The sequence below is a fragment of the Cannabis sativa genome, chromosome 3 (assembly GCF_029168945.1).
Source record: "Cannabis sativa cultivar Pink pepper isolate KNU-18-1 chromosome 3, ASM2916894v1, whole genome shotgun sequence".
Taxonomy (NCBI): Eukaryota; Viridiplantae; Streptophyta; class Magnoliopsida; order Rosales; family Cannabaceae; genus Cannabis; species Cannabis sativa.
In genome coordinates, this window is record NC_083603.1 from 45,971,203 (window position 1) to 45,994,665 (window position 23,463).

General features: G+C 34.4%; 1 protein-coding gene across 1 annotated transcript; it reads right to left on the reverse strand.

The window, feature by feature from the left end:
* Positions 1–16,323: 16,323 nt before the first annotated feature.
* LOC133035389 (protein PAL OF QUIRKY) lies at positions 16,324–17,606 on the reverse strand. The gene is made up of 2 exons (XM_061111257.1): positions 17,315–17,606; positions 16,324–17,196 (listed from the first exon to the last, which is right to left on the reverse strand). Exons 1-2 carry the CDS (start codon positions 17,466–17,468, stop codon positions 16,763–16,765), a joined length of 588 nt encoding a protein of 195 aa, XP_060967240.1. The 5' UTR covers positions 17,469–17,606; the 3' UTR covers positions 16,324–16,762.
* Positions 17,607–23,463: the final 5,857 nt, after the last annotated feature.

Sequence of the window (23,463 nt, forward strand, 5' to 3'; positions counted from 1 at the left end):
AATGTGAATATATAAAGAAAATTGATAAAGGGCACTAATATCTAACACAATGAGGTGCAATTTAATATCAGCCACATATATGATTTAGTATATACATGCAGGCAATATTGGCCAAATTACAAACTCTTAATCATTTAATATAGTTTTAATAATTTGATAAATGTTGTGTGTGATTGAAATCTATAAAGAAAAAATGACTGTTGATTTATTTTGTTTTTAATCATCATTAATTCATCTATTATATATTTTCGACATGGAAAACGCAGACACGCATAATATATATATTTTCCTTTAATACAAAATTCCGCAACAAAAAGGCAATTTTGTGAAGAAAACCATATTAATTAGCCAATATTATATGCGCTATGTATGCGATAAAGACCAAGCAGCCGCAAGTTATCACGTGAAAACGATCTCTGCTCACATGCATGCTTTGAGAAAACATGTAAATTTATTAAGGAGAATGTTATTTTGGAGGTTTATATGATTAATGTGATTGGATGATTAAATTGGATTAATTTTTAATAAAAAAATGTAATGTGGTTCCTGAAATCATTTATGTTGAAGCATCAATGCTATTCAATATTTTTTACTAAAAAATTAAAGTTAAAAAATTATTGTACCTAAAAATTAAGATATATATTAAATAATAATGTGTGAGATCATAATTATAATATTTTTAAAGAGCGCTAATGTATTTTGGTATTTTTAGAAGTAAGAGTGCCAAAAATAATGTGAAAGAGAGATAAAATAAAATATTATATTTTTAAGATGATGTGTAACTTTTAGCATCCTTTAAGGATGCTATCATTGCTCTTATGATACATACAATAATAAATTTTGTAATTGTAAAAGTTATTAGGAGATCATCTATTTTATTAAATGATAATATTTAAATACTGTATTTGTCAAAATAATAAAAATTAGACCATGATTCAATTTTTATCTTTTTTTAAAATAACTAACTTGAAGCTTGTTTTGCAAAAATATATATATAACCGATCTTGTCGTAACACATTCAAGTTTGGTTATTACTAAGGTTCAATTTGATAAAAATTAAGCTTTGTGTCTATTTTATACTATTTTAAAAATGTATGGTCTATATTGTTATTTAACAAAACAAAGAGCCTAATCAATAATTTTTACAAAACAAGGAGTGTAAAATGGTACCCTCACTTATAGGATAATTAAAGTGTAATACCAATAACAAATTATGATACCTGATGATGCGATTTTTCGTTAACTATAATATAAATAGGCTTTTTGCAATAACACACTACAGAAAATAATAATAATAAATAACACCATATATTTTTATGTAATTTTGTAGTTAAAATCTACATACTGCACAAGTTCATATTATTTTTGAGTTTTAATTATGTTTACAATTTAGCGAAGTTCTGTAATTCAGAATTGCTCCTTCCTTTTTCCTTTGAGTGAACCCCTATCTATAGGAATAGGATGGTAGTTACTCAATCTTATCTTAGTGAAAAGTTACAATTGATGGGTGGTTACTTTTCATGTTTCACATATAACTGAATATTTAGATAAGTATAAATAACTTCTTTATATTTAAAATATAAAAAAGTGGTCTGTGAAGTAGTATTTGACTTGGTCAGATCATGTTATTTGAGAGCATGTTCACTACTACTGTGTAATACGAGGTAATACATTGTTGTTTTGTATTACGAGGTGATTCATCACTGATACGAGGTGATTCATCAATGCTGTGTATTACGAGGTGATTCATCACTAATCAAGTATTGCGAGGTGATTCATCACTAACTGTGTATTACGAGGTGATTCATCACTGGCTGAGTAATTCGAGTTGATTCATCACTGTTGTGTAATACGAGGTGATTCATCATTGGCTGTATTACGAGGTGATTCATCACTGATGTGTATTACGAGGTGATTCATCACTGTTGTGTATAATGAGATGATTCATCACTGTTGTATATTACGAGGTGGTTCATCACTGTTGTGTATTACGAGGTGATTAATCACTGCTGTGTATTACGAGGAGCTACAAGATCTTTGTATTACAAGCAACTACAAGATATTTGTTGCGAGATGTTGAATATTTATCAAAATAACATCCCAACAATGATGAAATACCTCACTTCATGAATCTTATGGTCTTTATTTAGATGAGATCGATCACCTCACAAGTTGAGTCTTGAGTTTTTTTTCGATCTGTCCCACAATGTACTTATTGTGAGAATTTATTATTTATGCTACGTGACATTCAATTTGACTTTTTTATTAAATAATCTAAAAATTGGGTATAACAATACCAATTATTAGGGGTGTGCATAAATTGATCCAATCCAATGAGAACCGACCGATCCAATTACAACCGACCGCCAAACATTGGATATCCAATTGTGATCGGATCGGATTGGATGTTATTTTTAAATATCCAATTAGATCGGATCGGATGGTGGATGGGGTGTCTAAAAATCCAATACATCCAACATCCAATCGAACTAATTAGTATTTTCATTTAGTTTGGATGAGTAATTAGATTTTATATTGTTATACGTCAAATTTATATGTATATATGAAAATTAACATTAAAGTTTTACTCTTTTTTTCTTGGATTGGATGGATCCAGTCTGATCCAATACATACTGGATCTAAAATATTGGATGGATCCAATCCGATCCAAAAAATACTAGGTTTAAAATATTGGATAAACCCAAATTAAATAAATAAATATATATGAAATACATCCAATGGATAGAACCGATCCAATCCAACATCCAATGGATGTTGGATCGATTGGATGATGAAATTAATTGGATCGGATCGGATGGTAAAATCTAACATCCAATATATAATTGGATCGGATCTGGATAGGCCTAAAAGCATTGGATGTGATCCAATGAACACCCCTACCAATTATATTGGACACTTTAAGATTATTTATATAATTTAATTATTATTTAGCATTGTTATTAAACACCTTAAAATATTTAAGATTGTTTAGTATAATAATGTAAAATAATCATTGTTATTTAAATTTACTCTTGATTGTTTAGTATAATGTAATTATAGTATGGAAATTGAATCTTTGAATTATATATGATTGTTATTACGAGATTTTTGTATTTTTAAATGTCAAAAATTATTATTTTAGAAATAAGATTATTAGGTTATCTTAAATCCTTTTTAAAAATAGTTCTAAACATACTCATCATTCATAATACAATAGATAACACATATTAATAAATTTTATATTAATTTTTAAAATAATGTATAAAATTTGTCTGTTTACCAAATAATGTGTAATTCAAGAATAAATAAGATTTATTCCTCTCGAACTAGGACCCTTGTAAAGCTTCGTCTCGTGAATTTTTCTCTGTTGAAAAAATTCCATTTGAACTATAAAAATCATTGCAATATCTCATGTAGTTGCATTATACTTATTTCTTTAAACAATTTACTGATATAGCACTAATTAATGTGACGTTCATTTAACCAAATTTAAGAGTCTAGATTAAAAATAAATGCATAAATTACAGTGTCTCATAAACTATGAAAATACACGTGCATTCTTAGAATATTAGTTGAATTACAGAGATATATACTATTTTCATTATTATAAAAAAAAAAAATTAATTTACAATGGGAATGAACTAATCCTTATATAGAGAATGATTACATTACAACTAACTAGTAAACTTGTAACAAAAAATAACAGACATAATGATCTTTAATAGCCCCTTTCAAGATGGAGTGTAGAAATTTTTGACACTCATCTTGAAAATGAGTTCATGAAAATGAGAAAGGAAGAGAGGCTTTGTTAGAATGTCCATGGGTGTTGGATTTAGATGGAACATGGTTTGTTTTGATGGTGTCATTGTTTATTTTCTCTCGAATGAGGTGACAATTGATTTCGATGTATTTTGTGCGTTCATGGTAAATTGGATTTTCTAATATGTGGAGTGCAACACTGTTGTCGTAAAACAGAGTAGATGGAAGTCTAATATTGATGTTGAAATTGCGAAGGATGGAGTGAAGCCAAGTTAGTTAACATGTTGCATTTGCCATGGCCCTGTATTCGGCTTCAGCTGAGGATCGCGACAACGTTTGCTGTTTCTTAGATTTCCAGGAGATGAGTGATTGTCCAAGGAAGATGCAATAACCTGATATTGAACGTATTGTGTCTAAGCAAGCTCCCAAATCTACATATGTAAATGCTTGGAGGTGTAGTGGTTCAGATGATGTGGCGTAAAAGAATAACCCTTGTCCTGTAGTGCCTTTGAAATAGTGAAGGATGCAATTGGCTGCTTAAGGTGAGGTTCCTGTGGTTCTTGGAGATATTGGCTTAGTTTATTGATAGCAAACGAGATGTCGGGTCGTGTGATTGTGAGATAGATTAGCTTCCCAATTAGGTTTCCGTATTGAGTAGGATTAGTTGGCAGTAGTCCAACTTCATTGTTTAACTTGGCATTAGGCTCCATTGGTGTGGAAACTAGTTTCGTGCCAAGGTGGCCAGTGTCTTGTAGGAGCTGTAAGGTAAAGGGTCTTTGGGTTACTAATATCCCTCTATTGCAGCGAGTTATTTCAAGACCTAGGAAGAAGTGGAAAGGACCAAGCTCTTTGAGTTTAAAATAAGCATCAAGAGTTTATGTGAATTATTGAAGAGCCAAGTTACTATTGGTGGCGACTATGATATCATCAACATATATTAATAAGACAAGTAAAGTGTCTGTTGTTTGTTTTATGAAAAGGGACTTATCGTTGTTGGATTGAATAAATTCCTGTTGCAATATGGTATTGCTTAGTTTCACATACCACGAGGATTATTTGAGGTCATATAGGATTTTCTTCAATTTACAGACTGCATTTTTGGGAACAATGCCTTTAGGGGTGTAACCTTGTGGAAATTTTATGTAGATATCTTCATGTAAATCACCATGGATAAATGCATTATTTATATCCATGTGGTGTAGATGCCATTGCGTGATGACAGAGCAAGTAAGAGTTTAATTGTGCTAAATTTGGCCACATGGGCATAGGTTTTAAAATAATCAACACCTTGTTGTTGTGTGTAGCCTTTTCTACTAATCGAGCTTTAAATTATTCTACAAAGCTATCTGGGTTGTATTTAATTCTATAAACCCATATGTTGCTAATGGTATGTTGTCTTGGAGGAAGTGGAATAACTATCCAAGTCTCATTTGCTTCCAATACATCAATTTTTGTGTCCATTACTTGATTTCACATTTTTGTTGGATTAAAAAAAAAAAATCCTTTGTGGGCACATATGTATAATGTATATGCTATTATAAAGTGTGATACAAAATTAAGTGACCAATTATGTTATGGGTATCAAAAGGGTATTAAAGTGTCATGGAATTAATGTGTAGATACCATAAGTTAATTTATAATTTGTTGAGGGGCCAAATTATAAATACCCAAGAGTTATTCTAAGATGACTCTATAAATAGGTAGTGGTCCCCAAGAAACACTAGGGTTTCTGTATTCTCTCCTTCCCCATCAGAGAAAATATTTAAGAAAATAGTGTATTCTTGGAAGATCAAAACCTTCTCTGCAATCTCTAACAATGGCTTCAGGTTAGTGCTTCCGCTAATATTTTATCATCTTCTTCTTCTTTAATTTAGCAAAGGCTTTAAGATTTATGATTTAGGGTTTTCTATATTAAAGCACTTTTAAAAATATGTTTAGATCTGTGATTTATATATTTTGTTGAGTGTTTTATAAATCCTATCAAGTGGTACCAGAGCCATCTTTTGCTAAATTGATTGAAGATCCGATGATTTTATTAATTATGAAATTTGGGAATTTTGCAATTAGATTTTGATCTATATGGTATATTTTGATCTGATGATTGAATACTATTCTTGTCGGTATGATATTTTCTTAATTTCGGTGTGTACATATACATGTATATATGTTTATTTCTTTGTTAATTCAAGATTGGTGATTAGTACCGGGTATATAATAATTAATATTATTACTGTTATATATATATTTGATATGGCTTCAGACAATATTGAATTTATTGAATTGTGATGATCGTACACGCCTCCCATATTATTATTATTTTTTTTTTTTTTTGACTTCAGTATATATATGCCTCTAATTATCATAACTGAATTAAAGCCCAGCCAAAGCTTCAGATTATATAATTTTATGTGCATTATATTAGTGGTTCGGCTATTGTACATGATTCAGTAAAGTATATATATATATATATTTTTTTTTTTGCTACCAAATAATATTGGCGTCACTGCCAATCTTATGTTTCTATTTCATATTGTGCATATATATCCTTTCATTTGTTGTTTTAAAGGATACTTATGAGCAGTTATTTATACCAGCAGTTAATTTGATTCTTGTTTTGGATACATATTATATATAAACAAGATACATATTATATATTAATTGAATGGGAATCCGATTATGGCTTATAGGTATAGATATTGTTTTGAGATTGATATATTATATTGTACGATTATATATTGTTTTGAGATCAATCGTTTTTTTTTTTTTTTTTTTTTTTTTTTTTTTTTTTTGGGTATGCTTTAGAGTATATATGCTACGGTACAATTTATTTTAATTAAGATATTTTGGGAACAATTTAATTCAAATTTTGGTGTTGGGTTATGACTAATATTTTGAGTAAATTAATTGAAACAATATGTCGCCAAAGTGACCTCTTTTGTGTAGATTAATTTATTTAAATATTAGGATGGTTGTATGTTTGTAATTAATGCTTATATTGACTAGCCCAAAGGTAAGTGAATATTTTGCTAGATTTCAAACATACCTGTGGCGATAAATGTGTGACAATTATAAGGTATTTTGTGTGAGCAATACGTTAGTCCAAAGATTAATCTATTGTTTGACACAGTTTTATTGTCAATATTTGATTGCTACACCAAGAGTACCGCTTACAGTTAATATTACTGTCCAAAGACTTGATATTAATGTGTGTTTGGTATCTTGAGATGGGATTAACCAAATTTTGAATTTATTGTTTAATTATGCATATTAATGTGAGCTTGTTTTATTTGTTCTATATTCAGCTAGTTCATCTTCTGCTGCTTCAATATCTGCTAACATTAATTCTATTCCTATGCTTAATGGGACCAATTTCAAGGATTGGAAAAGGAACCTACTTATAGTTCTGGGATGTATGGATTTGGACCATGCACTAAGGAATGAACAACCTGCACCTCTCACTAAGGAAAGTTCCCATGATGATAAAAGGGAATTTGAGAGGTGGGATCGTTCAAATCGCATGAGTCTAATGATTATGAAACACAGCATTCCAGAAGCCTTTTGGGGCACAGAATCCGAAGGGGTTACTATGGCTAAGAATTTCCTTGAACAAATTGAGGAACGTTTTGCTAAAAACGATAAGGTTGAAATGACAACACTTCTTGGTTCTTTAATGAACATGAAGTATAAGGGTCAAGGAAATGTAAGGGAGTACATTATGGAAATGCATCATATTGTCTCAAGATTAAGGACACTTAAGATTGAGCTTTCGGATGATGTACTTGTACTCATGGTTTTGTTAACGCTTCCTCCACAGTTTAACCAATTTAAAATTAGTTACAACTGTCAAAAGGAGAAATGGACTCTCAACGAGCTTATTTCTCATTGTGTGCAAGAGGAAGAAAGGTTGAAAAAGGACAAAACCGAAAGTGCTCATTTAGCCACTACCCCTAAGGATAAGGGCAAGAAAAGGAAATTTGAGAATGAAGCTGCTAAGGGTCCAGTTCAAAAGAAACAACAACAGGATTCTAAGGGTTGTTTCTTTTGTGACCAACTCCGGACATGTGAAGAAAGATTGTGCCAAATATCACGCATGGCGTGTAAAGAAAGGTATTAATCTTGCTTTGGTCTCGTTACGAGGTTAATTTAGTTTCGGTACCTAGAAACACTTGGTGGATAGATTTACGGTGCTACTACTCACATAAGTGTTTCTATGCGGGGTTGCACGAGCTACCGAAAGCCAAGTGATGGTGAAAGATACATCTTTGTGGGCGATGGTCAATCTAAGTGGAAGTGGAAGCAATTGGGCATTTCAGATTGTTATTAGGAACTGGTTCTTATTTGGATTTGAAAGACACTTTTGTTGTGCCGTCTTTTAGGCGGAATTTAGTTTCTGTTTCTTTGTTGGACAAATTTGGATATTGTTGTTCATTTGGAAACAATCAGTTTACTTTGTCTTTAAATTCAAATATTATTGGAACTGGTTATTTGAATACTTATGACAATCTTTATTTGTTAGAAACAATTGCATCCTATAATGAAACCTTGCATGTGGAATCACGAGGTACTAAACGCAAATTAAATAAAGAAAATTCAGCGTCATTATGGCATAAACGCTTAGGTCATATCTCAAGAGGTAGAATTGAGCGTCTTGTGTCTGATGACATTTTAGAGTCTCTTGACTTCACAGATTTCAATGTCTGTGTAGATTGTATCAAGGGAAAACAGACCAAAACTAAGAGATTAGGTGCCAATAGAGCTTCAGAAGTCTTAGAATTGATTCACACGGATATTTGTGGGCCATTCCCTACGGCATCTTGGAATGGTCAACAATATTTTATATCATTCATAGACGATTACTCACGTTATGGGTACCTATATCTCATTCATGAAAAATCTCAGTCTGTGGACGTGTTCAAAGCTTACAAAGCTGAAGTTGAGAATCAACTCAACAAAAGGATTAAGAACGTCAAATCGATCGTGGTGGTGAGTACTACGGTAGATATGATGGCTCGGGTGAACAACGTCCAGACCATTTGCTAAATTCCTAGAGGAATGTGGTATTGTCCCACAAGACACCATGCCAGGATCACCTAGCATGAATGGTGTTGCCGAGAGACGAAATAGGACTCTTAAGGATATGGTAAGGAGCATGATCGCTCATTCTACCTTACCCGAGTCCCTACGGGGAGAAGCATTAAAGACGGCGGCTTACATTCGAATAGAGTACCAAGTAAAGCAGTTGCAAAAACACCTTATGAGCTTTGGACGGAGTCGAAAGCCTAGTCTAAAGCATTTCCACATTTGGGGATGTCCAACAGGCAAGGCCTTATAGGCCACATGAAAATAAATTGGACTCCAAAACAAGCAGTTAGCCTACTTTATTGGTTATTCTGAGCGATCTAGGGGCTATAAGTTTTATGATCCCACTGTCAGAAATATATTTGAGACGGGAACTGCAACATTTTTTGAGGATGTTGAATTTGGGGGGAGAAATAAGGTTAGAGACATTGTTTTTGAGGAGGAATTGAATTCAAACTCGCTCCTACTATCATTTTAGACAATGTTCGTGCTTCCACACCCGTCATTGATCAAGAAATGAATTCGGAACCTCAACAAGATAATGTTGAACAACTCCCAAATCAAAATGAGGCTATTGTTCCGTAAGAACAAATTCAACACCCTCAAGAACAAGAGCCATTAAGGAGGTCCACAAGAGAGAGAAGAAATGCTATTTCGTATGACTATTTTGTATTTCTTCAAGAACATGAGGATGAAATTGGAATGATGGAAGATGATCCAATCAACTTACATCAGGCCATGAAAAGTTCTAACTCTCAAAAGTGGATTAATGCCATGGATGAAGAGAATAAGTCTATGCAAGACAATAAAGTTTGGGAAGTTGTCCCATTACCAGAAGGTGTAAAACCAATTGGTTGTAAGTGGATACTTAAAACCAAGAAGGATGAATATGGTAATGTGGTGAGATTTAAGGCACGTCTAGTAGCAAAAGGCTATACTCAGAAACAAGGCATTGATTATACAGAGACTTTCTCTCCGGTTTCATCGAAAGACTCTTTTAGGATAATATTGGCACTTGTTGCTCATTTTGACCTTGAGTTACATCAGATGGATGTTAAAACAGCGTTTCTCAATGGCGACATTGATGAGACAATTTATATGGAGCAACCAGAAAACTTTGTGGTTGGTGACCCAAAGAATATGGTTTGCAAATTAAAGAAATCCATCTATGGACTCAAGCAAGCTTCTCGTCAGTGGTATCACAAGTTTCATCAAGTAATTATCTCATTTGGTTTTGAGATGAATATTATTGATGATTGTGTATATCACAAGTTCAGTGGGAGTAAGTACATATTTCTGGTTCTATATGTCGATGACATACTGCTTGCTACTAATGATATAGGCTTATTGCACGAAACCAAGAGATTTTTATCTAAGCAATTTGAGATGAAAGATCTTGGTGACGCCTCTTTTGTATTAGGAATTCAAATACGTCGAGATCGTTCTCGGGGTATTCTTGGATTATCACAAAAGAGCTATATCGATAAAGTACTCAAAAGGTTTGGCATGCAAGATTGTAGACCAGGTGATACCCCGTTGCTAAAGGAGACAAATTCGGCCTTAGACAATGCCCTAAAAGCAGCCTTGAAATTCAGAAATGAAAAAGATTCCCTATGCATCAGTTGTAGGGAGTCTAATGTATCTTCAAGTATGTACGCGTCCAGATATTGCGTACATTGTTGGGATGTTAGGCGGATATTTAAGCAACCCCGGTATGGACCATTGGATAGCGGCAAGAGGGTTATGAGGTATCTTCAGAGAAAAAAAGATTACATTCTCACATACAGAAATCGGATCATTTGGAGGTCGTAGGGTATTCTGATTCTGATTTCGCTGGATGCCAAGATAGCAGAAGGTCTACATCAGGCTACATTTTCTTGTTAGCTGGAGGAGCTATATCCTGGAAAAGTGTCAAACAGACACTTGTAGCTTCTTCCACTATGGCAGCTGAATTCGTAGCGTGTTATGAGGCATCAAATCAGGGAATATGGCTGAGAAACTTTGTCACTAGGCTGCGTATTTTGGAGAATGTTGAAAGACCACTTAAGATATTCTGTGACAATAAATCAGCAGTGCTGTATTCCAATAACAATAGGAGCTCATCCAAGTCAAAGCATATTGACATAAAGTTCCTAGTTGTGAAAGAAAGAGTGCAGAGTGGACAGATTTCCATAGAGCATATTGGGACAAACTCCATGATAGCGGATCCGCTCACAAAAGGATTACCACCCAAGGTCTTTCATGAGCACACTGCTCATATGGGTGTAGTATTACTTGAGGATATCATGATTTAGTGGGAGTTTGTATTCTCTTTGCTTTATGTTTGTTTAAGACATTTATGTATTTGGTTATTTTCTGATCAGAAATAAAGTTTTCAGTTTATTCACTCTGTTTTGTTATGTTTAAGTTTGACCTCACTTTGGTTTAAGGAGGACCAGTTGGAAATAGGCATGTTCGGTTCACATTGCATGTAATTTCCATGCTACACATCCATGATTGATCTATGTCATTTGGCTATATTTGTATATGTGACCATTGATGGGTTTAGTCATGATTGATATGACGAAAATCGCTTTGATCCTATATGGGTATAGTTGATGGACGAGATTGTTGTGAATACCTTTACATAATAGCAAATTTTGAGCTCATAAGGTTATACATTTATCAGGTAACATATGTTTCCCAAGTGGGAGATTGTTGGATTAAAAAAAAAAATCCTTTGTGGGCACATATGTATAATGTATATGCTATTATAAAGTGTGATACAAAATTAAGTGACCAATTATGTTATGGGTATCAAAAGGGTATTAAAGTGTCATGGAATTAATGTGTAGATACCATAAGTTAATTTATAATTTGTTGAGGGGCCAAATTATAAATACCCAAGAGTTATTCTAAGATGACTCTATAAATAGGTAGTGGTCCCCAAGAAACACTAGGGTTTCTGTATTCTCTCCTTCCCCATCAGAGAAAATATTTAAGAAAATAGTGTATTCTTGGAAGATCAAAACCTTCTCTGCAATCTCTAACAATGGCTTCAGGTTAGTGCTTCCGCTAATATTTTATCATCTTCTTCTTCTTTAATTTAGCAAAGGCTTTAAGATTTATGATTTAGGGTTTTCTATATTAAAGCACTTTTAAAAATATGTTTAGATCTGTGATTTATATATTTTGTTGAGTGTTTTATAAATCCTATCAATTTTATCTTTCCAAGCTTGTGCATAGGAAGTAGGATCAAGTAAGTGAGTGATGGTAAGAGCAACTACTCTGAATCGTGGTGAGAGCTTTTTGTAAGAAAGGTAATCTGTTATTAGATATGTCGTGCTGGTGAATTGAGTTTTGATGGCACAACAGTAGAGCAAATATGTAGGTTTGGTTATTGTCCTGCCTGATTTAGTGGCTAGCACTAGTACTGCTTGTTGTTGCTCGATAGTGGAGGGGGTTCTGGTGTAGTGTTAGGATTGTGATCATGTTAAGGGTGATCTTTATGAACACTATCTAGAAAGAAAGTATCAATGTTGGGATTAGGAGTACTAGTTTGTAAAGGACAAATTGATTCATAGAAAACTACATCCCTTGATTGGAAGATGTAGTTGTTTGTATATCAAGAAGTGTGTAAGCTTTCATATGGTCAGGATATCCTATGAAAATGCAAGCTCTAGCTCGAGGAGCAAATTTGTGTGGATTGTTAACATGGGAAGCATATGATAAACACCTAAAATTTTTGAGGTGAGCATACTGTGGGTAATTTTTTATACATTAATTCATAAGAGGCTTTATCTTGTAAGAGAACAAAGGGCGTTCTATAGAGCAAATAGACATCAGTTTTGATCATGTTACTCTAATAGGATAAGGGTAAATTGGATTAAAATGCTAAAGCTCGACCCACATTTAGTATGTGTTGGTATTTTCTCTCCACTACATTATTTTGTTGGGGTCTTTCTACACATGATCAGTTTTAGTTAATTACACTATTTTGAGCATAGAAGCTAGTAAGGGTTAATTCTTTTGCATTATTTGTTCTAACAGATTTGATGTTGCTTTTGTAGTGAACATTTACAAAAGTAAAGAAATTTTGAATGATGGTTGAAGCATCTGATTTTGCCCAAAGTAAGTATAACCATGTGTACCTAGAGTGGTCATCCACAATGGTTAGAAAATATTTTTATCCTTTAATGGAAGGTAAGTGATATGGTCCTCAAAAGTCTAAATGAACTAGATCGAAAATTACTTTGGAGAAATTATAATGAGACACAAAAGGTAATTTCTTTTTCTTTGAAAGATGGCAAGTGGGACAATTGTGAATACTATGATTATCAGGAGAAAAATTCAATTATTTATTAATTTTGTTTGTAATAAGTACAGAAGGATGACCAAGGCGTGTATATCATTGGTGTTTAGTCGATTATACCTTACAAAAAACTAAATTAAATGCTTGAACATGTGAAGATCCTGCTAAATATAGTAGAGTTTGCCAAACCTTTTAGCTGTCCCAATCTTCAATCTCTGAGAAGGATCCTGAATGTAGCAAGTGTTAGATGTGAATAATACATTATTGGTGTTGTCATCTATTAGAATGCTAACTAATAGTAAGTTTAATTTGAATTTAGGCAGAGATAAAATATTATAAAGTGTTATAGCAGAGTTTAGTATGACAGTGCCTAAGAGTTCAATTTGAACTGTTGTAGCATTTAGTAATGTGACAGATTTATTTGTAATGGATTTGTGTATTGAGAAAAAACATCTAATATTGCAAAAAAAAAATGTGGTGAGTATCACCACTATCTATAATCTAAGAAGTAGGAGATAAAGGGTCAAGGATACCCGAAAAATTATTAATGGTTGGACCATCTAATGTGGAAGCATCATGACCAAGCTGTAGTTGTTGACTGATCATGGAGATCAATTGCTGACATTGAGCAGGAGTTAATTGAGGAGTGTTTGGATCAATTGGTGGAATAAAGACTTGCAAAGTTTGTGGGACATTGCAAGATGTGGATCCAGTCTCTGGTTTTTGATTGTTCAAAGCAGAAGACTCATTTGATCTTGGTTTGCCATAACCAGGTAGGAAGTTGTGAAGAAAGTAGCATTTATCCTTATAATGACCTGACGTTTAGTAGTGAGTACAATAAGGACGATGCCTTTTATTTCTTGAAGTTTGATTAGCTATGGGATTGACATCAAGGATAGTAGGTGTTGTAGCAACAACAAGTGGAGGTGTAATGCGATTTCCCAAAGTTCTTTATGTTTCTTGGTGAATAAACATTGAAAAAACTTTGTTAAGGGGAGGACAAGGATAGATAAGCAAGATTTGATCACGAATGGCGTGATAAGATTTTTTCAATCCTTTGAGAAACTACAAAACTTGATCATGATTAAGGTGATCTTGATTTTGAGTTGCTGCAGCACGAGTGCAATTAATCCAAGGCCCGAGTTGATTAATCTCGTCCCACATTGTTGTTAATTTGGTAAAGTATGCACTCACAAATTCATCACCTTGATGAGGGTAGGTCAAGATTTTATTGAGTTCAAAGATTCTTAGACCATTTCCTTGATTGAATATATTGTTATGCACTGTCCACATCTCAGCAGCAGTGTCAAGATACAGTATGCTACTTTTGATTTCAGGAGACACAGAATGAAGAATCCATGACATAACCATTTGGTTGCACCTTGTCCAAGAACTGTGAAGAGAATCAGTAGGGATTGGTAGGAGTTTTATTTTGCGTGCCAATGGAGAGTTTAAGTCTCATTTCTATGGCTAAGAATTACAATCGGTGAGAAGTAGTGTTGCGAGTGTCAGGCCAGGATGCTCTGCGCTGCAGAGATAGTATGGAGATCTAATGTCTTCATACGTAGGGCGATCGATTTATTCTGATCGTGAAAATGGAACAAATGGTTCACTTCGAGACAGAGTGTCGTGGAAATTATGAGATGGTGGTGGAGCAATAGAAGCATCGACCACTGGATGATCTAAATCAGTGGTGGTAGCTGAAGTGATTGCTCGAGTGCGCACCATTATTGAATTCTTGATGAAGCTTCAATTGAATTCTTGAAGTGCTATGTTGTTTCTGCTGATACCATATTAATTAGAAAAATAAAGAAAAAACTGATTTTCATTATTATCATTAAAATGATTCAATTCGCAATGGCAAGGAACTAATCCTTATATAAAGAAGGATTACATTACAATTAACAAACAAACTTGTAATAGAAAATAACAAATATAACGATCTTTAATATAGAGCTAATATTTGTATGTTTAATATCAATAAATTAGATTTTTAGTAGCTCAAAGTTAGCCACATAAGCAAATTATTTATTTTTAAAAAAATTGAGTAGAATGTAATTGGAGGGATATAATTTCAATAATTTGTATAGTTCGAGAAAAATTTTCACAATAAAAAAATTATTGACAAAACTTTAAAAAAAAATCATAATTTAGAGGACAAATATCATATTTAATTAATAAGAATCTAACTAAATATTTTCATGTACAATCACATACAATTTACAAGTTTCCAAATAATCATATTGTCCACCTTAATATTCACTTAATTAGTTTAATTTGAACTTCTTGTACTATACTCACATTTTTGGAATAGCACTATTTTTATTCGCTCACTCACACCACATCAACATCCAACTTGGCAAATATGCATATATGCCGAAGCATTTTTATAGCTACAAGAAAATATAATTTGTTGCCACCACCTAAACACACTTCAATCAATTAAAACCAGGTACACTCCTAACATAATTGTATGTAAATTTAATTTAATTTTTTAATATTGCTTTTTAACGAAAAATTAGGATCTCTAAATTTGTCAAAAAAAGAAAAGAAAAAAAAAGATATCTTAATTTGTTAAAAAAAAAAAAAAGAAGAAAAATATTAGGATCTCCTAAAAAAAAGAGATGCTTAACCCAAATTAGGCCACGTTTTATGCAAATCCTTGTCTAAAACTAAATGGCGTTTTATAAACAAAGATATATTAATTTAAGACGCCTTCTCCTGGTTCCTGGCTGCACAAGAAAGTGGGCTTTCGAAACCTTCAAAAGGTAACAAACCCACTCATTTAAAATGGTATATCTTTTAATTGTTCAAAACAAAATATGGTATATTTTAAATTGGCATCGACCACCTGGCCAAAATGCCCATTCCTTCAACCACTTGTAGCAAATTAGGTATTCATAATTAATAAATTTATTAATTTTGATTAAGTCCATTTTTTGTGTTATAACTTATAATTTTCTTCCTTCAAATTCCAATTTGAATTAGTTTCTTAATTTATCAAATTCAAAATTTCTTAATATTGGCGTTATTTTGTTGAGAATATTCCCTTGAAAGGGTCCGCATGACCAATGCCAATGAAGTTTCTTATTGGTCCTCTCTCTTCTTTTCAGCGCTTGACCTGAAAAATTCAGAAAATTAAAACAAACGTCATTCAATAATTCCAAAAATAAAAATCACACAACTCGCATTACTTGACCAAACAATTGATTATATATACTTACATTTATTTTTTCAATTATATAAATATAAATATATATATTAATAACTTACATTCCTGACATGAAACGGAAGTTTTAAGGAGTCAGTTGAAGAAAATTATTTTTTTAGAGTAAACCTTCGTTTAGGTAAAATTAATCATTAATTAAGCTCACTGTTATTTCATAAAAATGAAATAAAAAAAAATCCTTTAATATTCACAGTTCAATCAAAATCCACTCTGTATTTACTTTGAATGGAAAAAAGAAAGAAAAGAACAAAATTGTTATTTTGAATGGTTTTTTTTTTTTTTTTAATTTTTTGTCTGTTGTATAATCTCTAGTCTACACTTGTGTATTTTTCTTTCCTATTTTGAAATCGCTCTTCTTTGGTTGAAAGTTGAAATCTTCAAGATTCTTCAAGCTCTTCCAAGAATCATTGCCAGTAATAGCAGCGAGGAACTTCTTGATGATGAAGAAAGTGATGGTGTTGATGCTGATGCAGGAAAACAGGACAATGCCTGTTATAGCTCATTTTTTCATACCCTTTCTGGAGTCCGCTGCCAGCGAATTTCACCGGCGACGAGAATCTCGGAACGGATTTAACTGTACGGAACAGAGGTTCTACGCCGCGAGGTACAACGGAAGGTGGTGGCGAGACTTTCTTAATAGATTGTCGCTGAATCAAAACCGCCTTGATCTTAAGGTGGCGCGTGGAGTCACGCGACGAAACCCTAACGTATTCCTCCAACAGACTCGTCAATTCCTCTTCGGATTTGATCGTAACTAAGGTCTCGAAGTCTCCGTTTGGCAATTGACACTTCAAATCAGGGGAGAAGCCACAAAACTCTCCGAGTTTCACCATTAGCTCTGTAAACAAAATATTCAGACCTAAATCAATCTCAAGTATTCAAATATCTAACACCGATACGGAATGGAAAGTAGATGACGAAATAGAAACTTTCACAATGGAAAACATCGAACGAACCTGCAAAGGAGATAGAACGATCGACGGTGAGGACTCGATTGTGACCGCCAACGTAACGGAGCTGGCCATCGCCGGGACGAGGGAGAATCTTGCCTCCGTAGCTGCAAAAGAACTTTAGGGTTTCAGTACTGGTGGGTTTGGTCTGGTTGATCATGACTGTGTTGAAACTGTACTGGTTATGGTTCAGTTTGAATAAGCCAAGAAAGAAGAGAGAGAGAAAGAAAGAGAAACTTCTAGAGAGAGAGAGAAGAAAAGAATTGGAGGGATTTCTTTTGGCTGCAAACCATGTGGAGAGTTTTCGTCTAGTATTTATAGGAAAAATTAATTTGAGTCTCCCAACGCGTTAGAAATACTTTTTTTAAAAAATAATAAAAAATAATACTTTTTCTATTTTTTTATTATTTTTTAAATTTAAAATGTATAACTTTGGGAAAATGAAAAAGGAAGCTAGCGCGAGTAACCGTTTCTTATGCTGATTCCCATTAAGATTCGGATATTACTTTTCCTTTTGGTTCGGGCTTAAGGGTCCCATTTTATTAGTGGGCTGAGTACCCAGACCCGGCCCAACATGTCAACTGGCATTTAAAAATGTAGCTCCTCTCTCTCTCTCTTCTTTTTCACTCTAACTATACTTTGAAATTCATTAAAAAATTTGTTAAGAAAATTCTAAAATGAACTCTTTTAAAAAAGATACACTGATATATATTTATTTGTTTTAGTATTCGAAATTTTTTTTTACTCAATTTTTTTTTTATGATTATGTAAATTATAGTTATTTAAGACATTCTATAAGATTTTAAGAAATTCAAAAAAAAATTAACACGTCGAAAATTGCGTTCAAACAGTGTATTACACGCGTGACTATTTTATTTTATACGCATGTAAAATACATTGTTTGAAAATTATTTTTTATATTGTAAATTATTCCGAATTTCTCAAAATTTTATAAGATATCTTAAATAGCTATAACGTACTTTAATATGAAAAAAATAGACTAATTTTTTGTTCTGAAACAAGTAGAGGGTGCATCAGTACATTCCTTTTAAGTGGGTGCATTTTAGAATCACCTAAAAGTATATAAGGTTTTTTTTTTTGTAAAATTGTTTTGTTCTGAATTTATAAATACGTAAATTGAATTATTTTTTATTAAGATTTTTCATAATTAACCAAAACAAACAAAATAAAAAAAAAATACAAATATACTTGGTATGGTAGAGACAAACAAGATGGTGTTTCATAATCCCCATAAAGTAAATTAAAAAATAACAAATAAAAAATTCAAGTGTGGCCTTGCTTGATAAACTTTTGGTGGAAATCCAAGGGTGCATTCTTTTCCAAGATAATATGAAGACTGAGGCTGATATTCTTCTTGAATTGGATGAGATTGCAAAGAAAAAATAAGAGATTTGGAAACAAAAATCTCAGAATAGTGGTTGGAAATGTAATTTTGTGGGGGCGGTCTCAGACAATGGTGTCGATCGGGTTACAGGTCGTGCTAATATAGTCAGTATTTTTGTAGTAGGTTTTTGGATGTGTTCTCCTCGAGTTGCCCTGTTGAGAATCAGGCAGTTTTTGAAGGTATCACCTCCAAAGTTGCTCTCTCTGATAACTCAGAGCTGGTGCATATTCCTAGCCCGAGCGAGATCAAGAAAGTTGTTTGGTCTTTGGGTTCTCTAAAAGCTCCGGAGCCGGATGGAATGCCTGGACACTTTAATAAAGCTCATTGGGATATCGCTGGGAACGACGTTTATGGGACTATCATCCAATTTTTCCAAACAAGAGAATTTGTTCGTACTTTGAATCAAAATTTCATTATCCTCATTTCGAAAAAAGATAATGCCTCTAGTTTTGATGACTTTCGACCCATCAATTTGTGTAACTTCTATAAGGTTATTTCTAAACTTTTTGCAAATAGAATCAAAAAGTTACTACCCATAATTATTTCTCTTGTTGTGACAGTCAGTAGTCCCATGATCCGTAAGGGGAAATACCGGGTAAGTTCTGCAATCCCACATCGCTTGGGGAAGGTCAAGTGAGATGATTTTGAGACTGTCTAGGTATGGGACTACACAGTTGAAGAGGGCTTAAATGGATTGATTGGTACTACCTATATCAACAAGGTGCATCTTATTTTTTGGTAGCCCATCACGAAAGAACTCCACAGTTATGCATGCTTGACCTGGAGTAATTTCAAGATGGGTGACCTCCTGGGAAGTTTTCCTAGGAAGCGTGCGAGTGAGGACAAAGCACGCTGGAAACACTCGTGTTGGTCTGTAGGGTCAGTCATCAATCCAGGAAGCAGCAGAGTGACGTACTCGTGTATAAGAGCCATTATTCCGTGGGTGTAAGGACCCAATGGAGGCTTGAAGCGGGGACGTTACAAATAGTATTAGAGCCTTGACCCAGCCAGAAGTGTGGTCGATGAGGACGTCGGACCCTGTAAGGGTGGGTGATTGTGGCAGTCAGTAGTCCCATGATCTGTAAGGGGAAATATCGGGTAAGCTGTGCAATTCCACATCGCCTGGGGAAGGTCAAGTGAGATGATTTGTAGACTGTGTAGGTATGGGACTACACAATTGAAGAGGACTTAAATGGATTGATTGGTACTACCTATATCAACAAGGTGCATCTTGTTTTTCGGTAGCCCATCACGAAAGAACTCCACAGTTAAGCGTGCTTAACCTAGAGTAATTTCAGGATCGGTGACCTCTTGGGAAGTTTTTCTAGGAAGCGTGCGAGTGAGGACAAAGCACGTTGGAAACACTCGTGTTGGTCTATAGGATCAGTCATCAATCTAGGAAGCAGCCAGAGTGATGTACTCGTGTATAAGAGCCATTATTCTGTGGGTGTAAGGACCCAATGGAGGCTTAAAGTGAGAACGTTACACTTGTCCAATCGGCATTTGTTCTGGGAAGGTGGATTGTGGAAATGGCATCATTGCTCACGAGGTTTTGGATTCTTTTAAGAGGATGAAAGGTCATAAAGGCTACGTTGGCCTAAAGTTGGATATCTAAGGTATATGACCGAATTGAGTGGAGTTTCCTGGACTGAACTTTGGACACTTTTGGATTTTGTGCTAAGTTTTGGCAGTTAGTGGCTAAGTGTGTGTCCTCAGTGTTCTTCTCTATTCTCTTAAATGGGGGTCCTTTGAAGCAATTTCAACCGGTTAGGGGACTTAGACAAGGAGATTTGCTTTCCCTGTTTTTGTTTATAATGTGTAGTGAAATGCTCTCGCAGTTTATTGATGAAGTTTGAACAAAATGGCTTGTTAAATGGTTTAGATTCTCACCTACTAAATGTGTATGACACCTTTATCTTTTGTGAAGCTAACTTGGAGAATGTTACGGAAGTTCAGTGGTAAACCTTTACTACAACATGTCAGGACAGCGATTAACAAATCGGCTCTAGTTTTCTCCTCCAATGTGGCCACAGATGTTAAACTTGAGATCAAGGAGTTTTAAGGGTTTCGCGACATGGTGGGAATTGATGGATTCTTGGGGAACCCGATTCTTTTCTTAGGAAGCAAAGTCATTGACTTTAATTTTCTCATTGATAAAATGGCTAGGCGTATTGAGGGGTGGAAGACGAAGCTCCTTTCCCAGGCGGGGCAGTCTACCTTGATTCAATCGGTGGCTTTGAGCACCATGATCTACACTATGTCTACTTTTTTGGTCCTAAGATCCATTTGTCTAGAAATGAATAAAATGATTCGCCGTTTTTGGTGGATAGGTTCAGCAGATAAGAGTCATTTTGTTGCCCTTATTAATTGGGATTCCCTTTGTGTGCCAAGGAAGTGGGGCGGGCTGGACTTTAAGAAATTTGAAGAGTTTAATATGGCCTTGGTCTTTAAACTTAGTTGGAAACTTGCCTCTGAGACCAACTCTCTGTGGTGCCAGTTTTTTTGTGACAAGTATTTTAAGCGTGGCCTCACTTTTTGGTCTGCCCCTTCTCGAAATTCAAAGTCCTTTGGGGCGAAAGGTATCAAGTGCACTAGAGAACTCATCCTTAATGAAGCCTGCTATTTAGTGGGGAATGGCTTGTCAGTTGATATATGACATTCTCCTTGGATTCCGTGTTTGTCTTAGGATTAGTAAGAAGCTTCCTTCAATCCAAGAATTCAGGAGAGAGGAGTGATGGTAAATTCTTTGTTTGCAAGTGGGAATGGGGACTCGGTGGCTGAAGTTGTTGGGGAGTGGTTCACTCCTCCTCTTTGCAAGAATGTTATGAATATACCGCGACTGGCTATTGATGATGAGGATGAATTGATTTGGAAGGCATCTATTGATGGCTCCTTTACGGTCAAAAATGCTTATATGACATGTATCTGTGCTCGTTGTGGTGGTGTGGATGACCTGTTGGGTCTTATTTGAAAGTTCAAGGTGCATGAAAGGGTGAAATATTTTCATTGAAAACTTGCTAAGGATATTCTTCTGTTTGGAAGCAGAACTCAACAAATTTTCGTTAATGGTAAGATTTGTGTTCTTTGTAATGATGGTGATCACTCTCCCCTTCACTTGTTTTTTCAATGTGTTTTTGCTAAACAACTCTAGAGATCTGGACCGTGGGGATTATACTCTGATCAGCTCCACTTTGATGACCTTAAGACTTTGGTGAGATGGCTGGTGTCTCCCCTGCATATCCCACTTGAGAATACTGGTGACAGAGATGCCTTCTCCCTACATGCTATACACCTCTGTTATAAGTTGTGGGGGGCGAGAAACCACTCCTTCCATGATGGTTTTTTCCCCTTCTGTCATGATGATCCAGCATGAAATTCTTGCTTCGGTGGAGAGTTGCTCTCCTGTGAACTCGGTTGGGATGAGAACCGAGTACAGTGAATCACTTCATGTCTGAAACTTCCATTGGTCTGAGCATAATATTTCCGTGGATGCGGCAGTGCGAGATGATTAGGGGATTGTTGTCGTGATGATATGGAATATTACAGGTGCAGTGGTCGAGGCGCTCACAGTGAAGAGTATGGTGGGTTCCTCTCTCGAAGCGGAGTTGATTGAAATTCAACATGCATGTCTTCGGGCCCTACACTGTGGCTAGTCGACTGTGTCCATTTTCTCAGACTGTCAAGTGGCGGTGCACGGTTTGCTGGCTGGGAAATGTTCAGTGTGGAAGGTTCATAGGACGTTTGACCCTACCCTGAATAGCTTATCTCGTATCGTCAATGCTAGGCTGTGTTGGATTCCCCATAATCTCGATGCTGCTCATCGCCTTACTTGGGTTGCCTCCAATGAGTGTTTTAAGTTGTTCTCTGGTAGGGAAGTGGCACCCCTTGTTGCCACTACAAACTTTGAGTTTTAATGCCCTATATCTCTTTCAATAAAATTTTGAGTTTATAAAAAAAAATGTGCTATCATAGTGTCACTTCAAAATATAGAAGTAATGTACTCATTGGATTCATAATTACATCTGTCAACGACTTAATAAGAACCGAGTTTTCTTGATATCAGAAATAATAATTTATTTTAGAGCAATTTGCGACGAATTCCCTTTATGTTTTAATTTTTATACACTTAACCCCCCTCATTTTTTTTGGTGGCAAAACCCCCTTATGTTTTAACTTTTATACACTTAACACCCTTATCTTTTTTTTTTGTGGCGAAACCCCCTTATGTTTTAATGTTTATACACTTAACCCCCTTATTTTTTTTTTGTGGTAAAACTCCCTTATGTTTATTTTTCTTTGCAAATTTGACACACCAGTTAAATATTACCGTTAAATATCAACTGGATGACCACTGTATACACCTATGTATATGTAACGGTAAAACCTCAAAGTTGATAGAGTAGTAATCTAGTTAGTATTTAACGGTAGTATCTAACTAAAACTTTAAATTTGCAAAGAAAAATAAACTTAAGGGGGTTTTGCCACCAGAATAAAAGATAAGGGGGTTAAGTGTATTAAAACTAAAACATAAGAGGGTTTTGCCACAAAAAAAAAATAAGGGGGTTAAGTGTATTAAAACTAAAACATAAGGAATTTTTGCCACAAAAAAAAGGATGAGGGGGTTAAGTGTATAAAAATTAAAACATAAGAAGGTTTTGCCACAAATTACTCTTTATTTTATTTCCACCGGCTTTTTTTTTAGCCTCTACTTCTATTTATGGAAAAAAAAATATACGTTCTATAATCTATA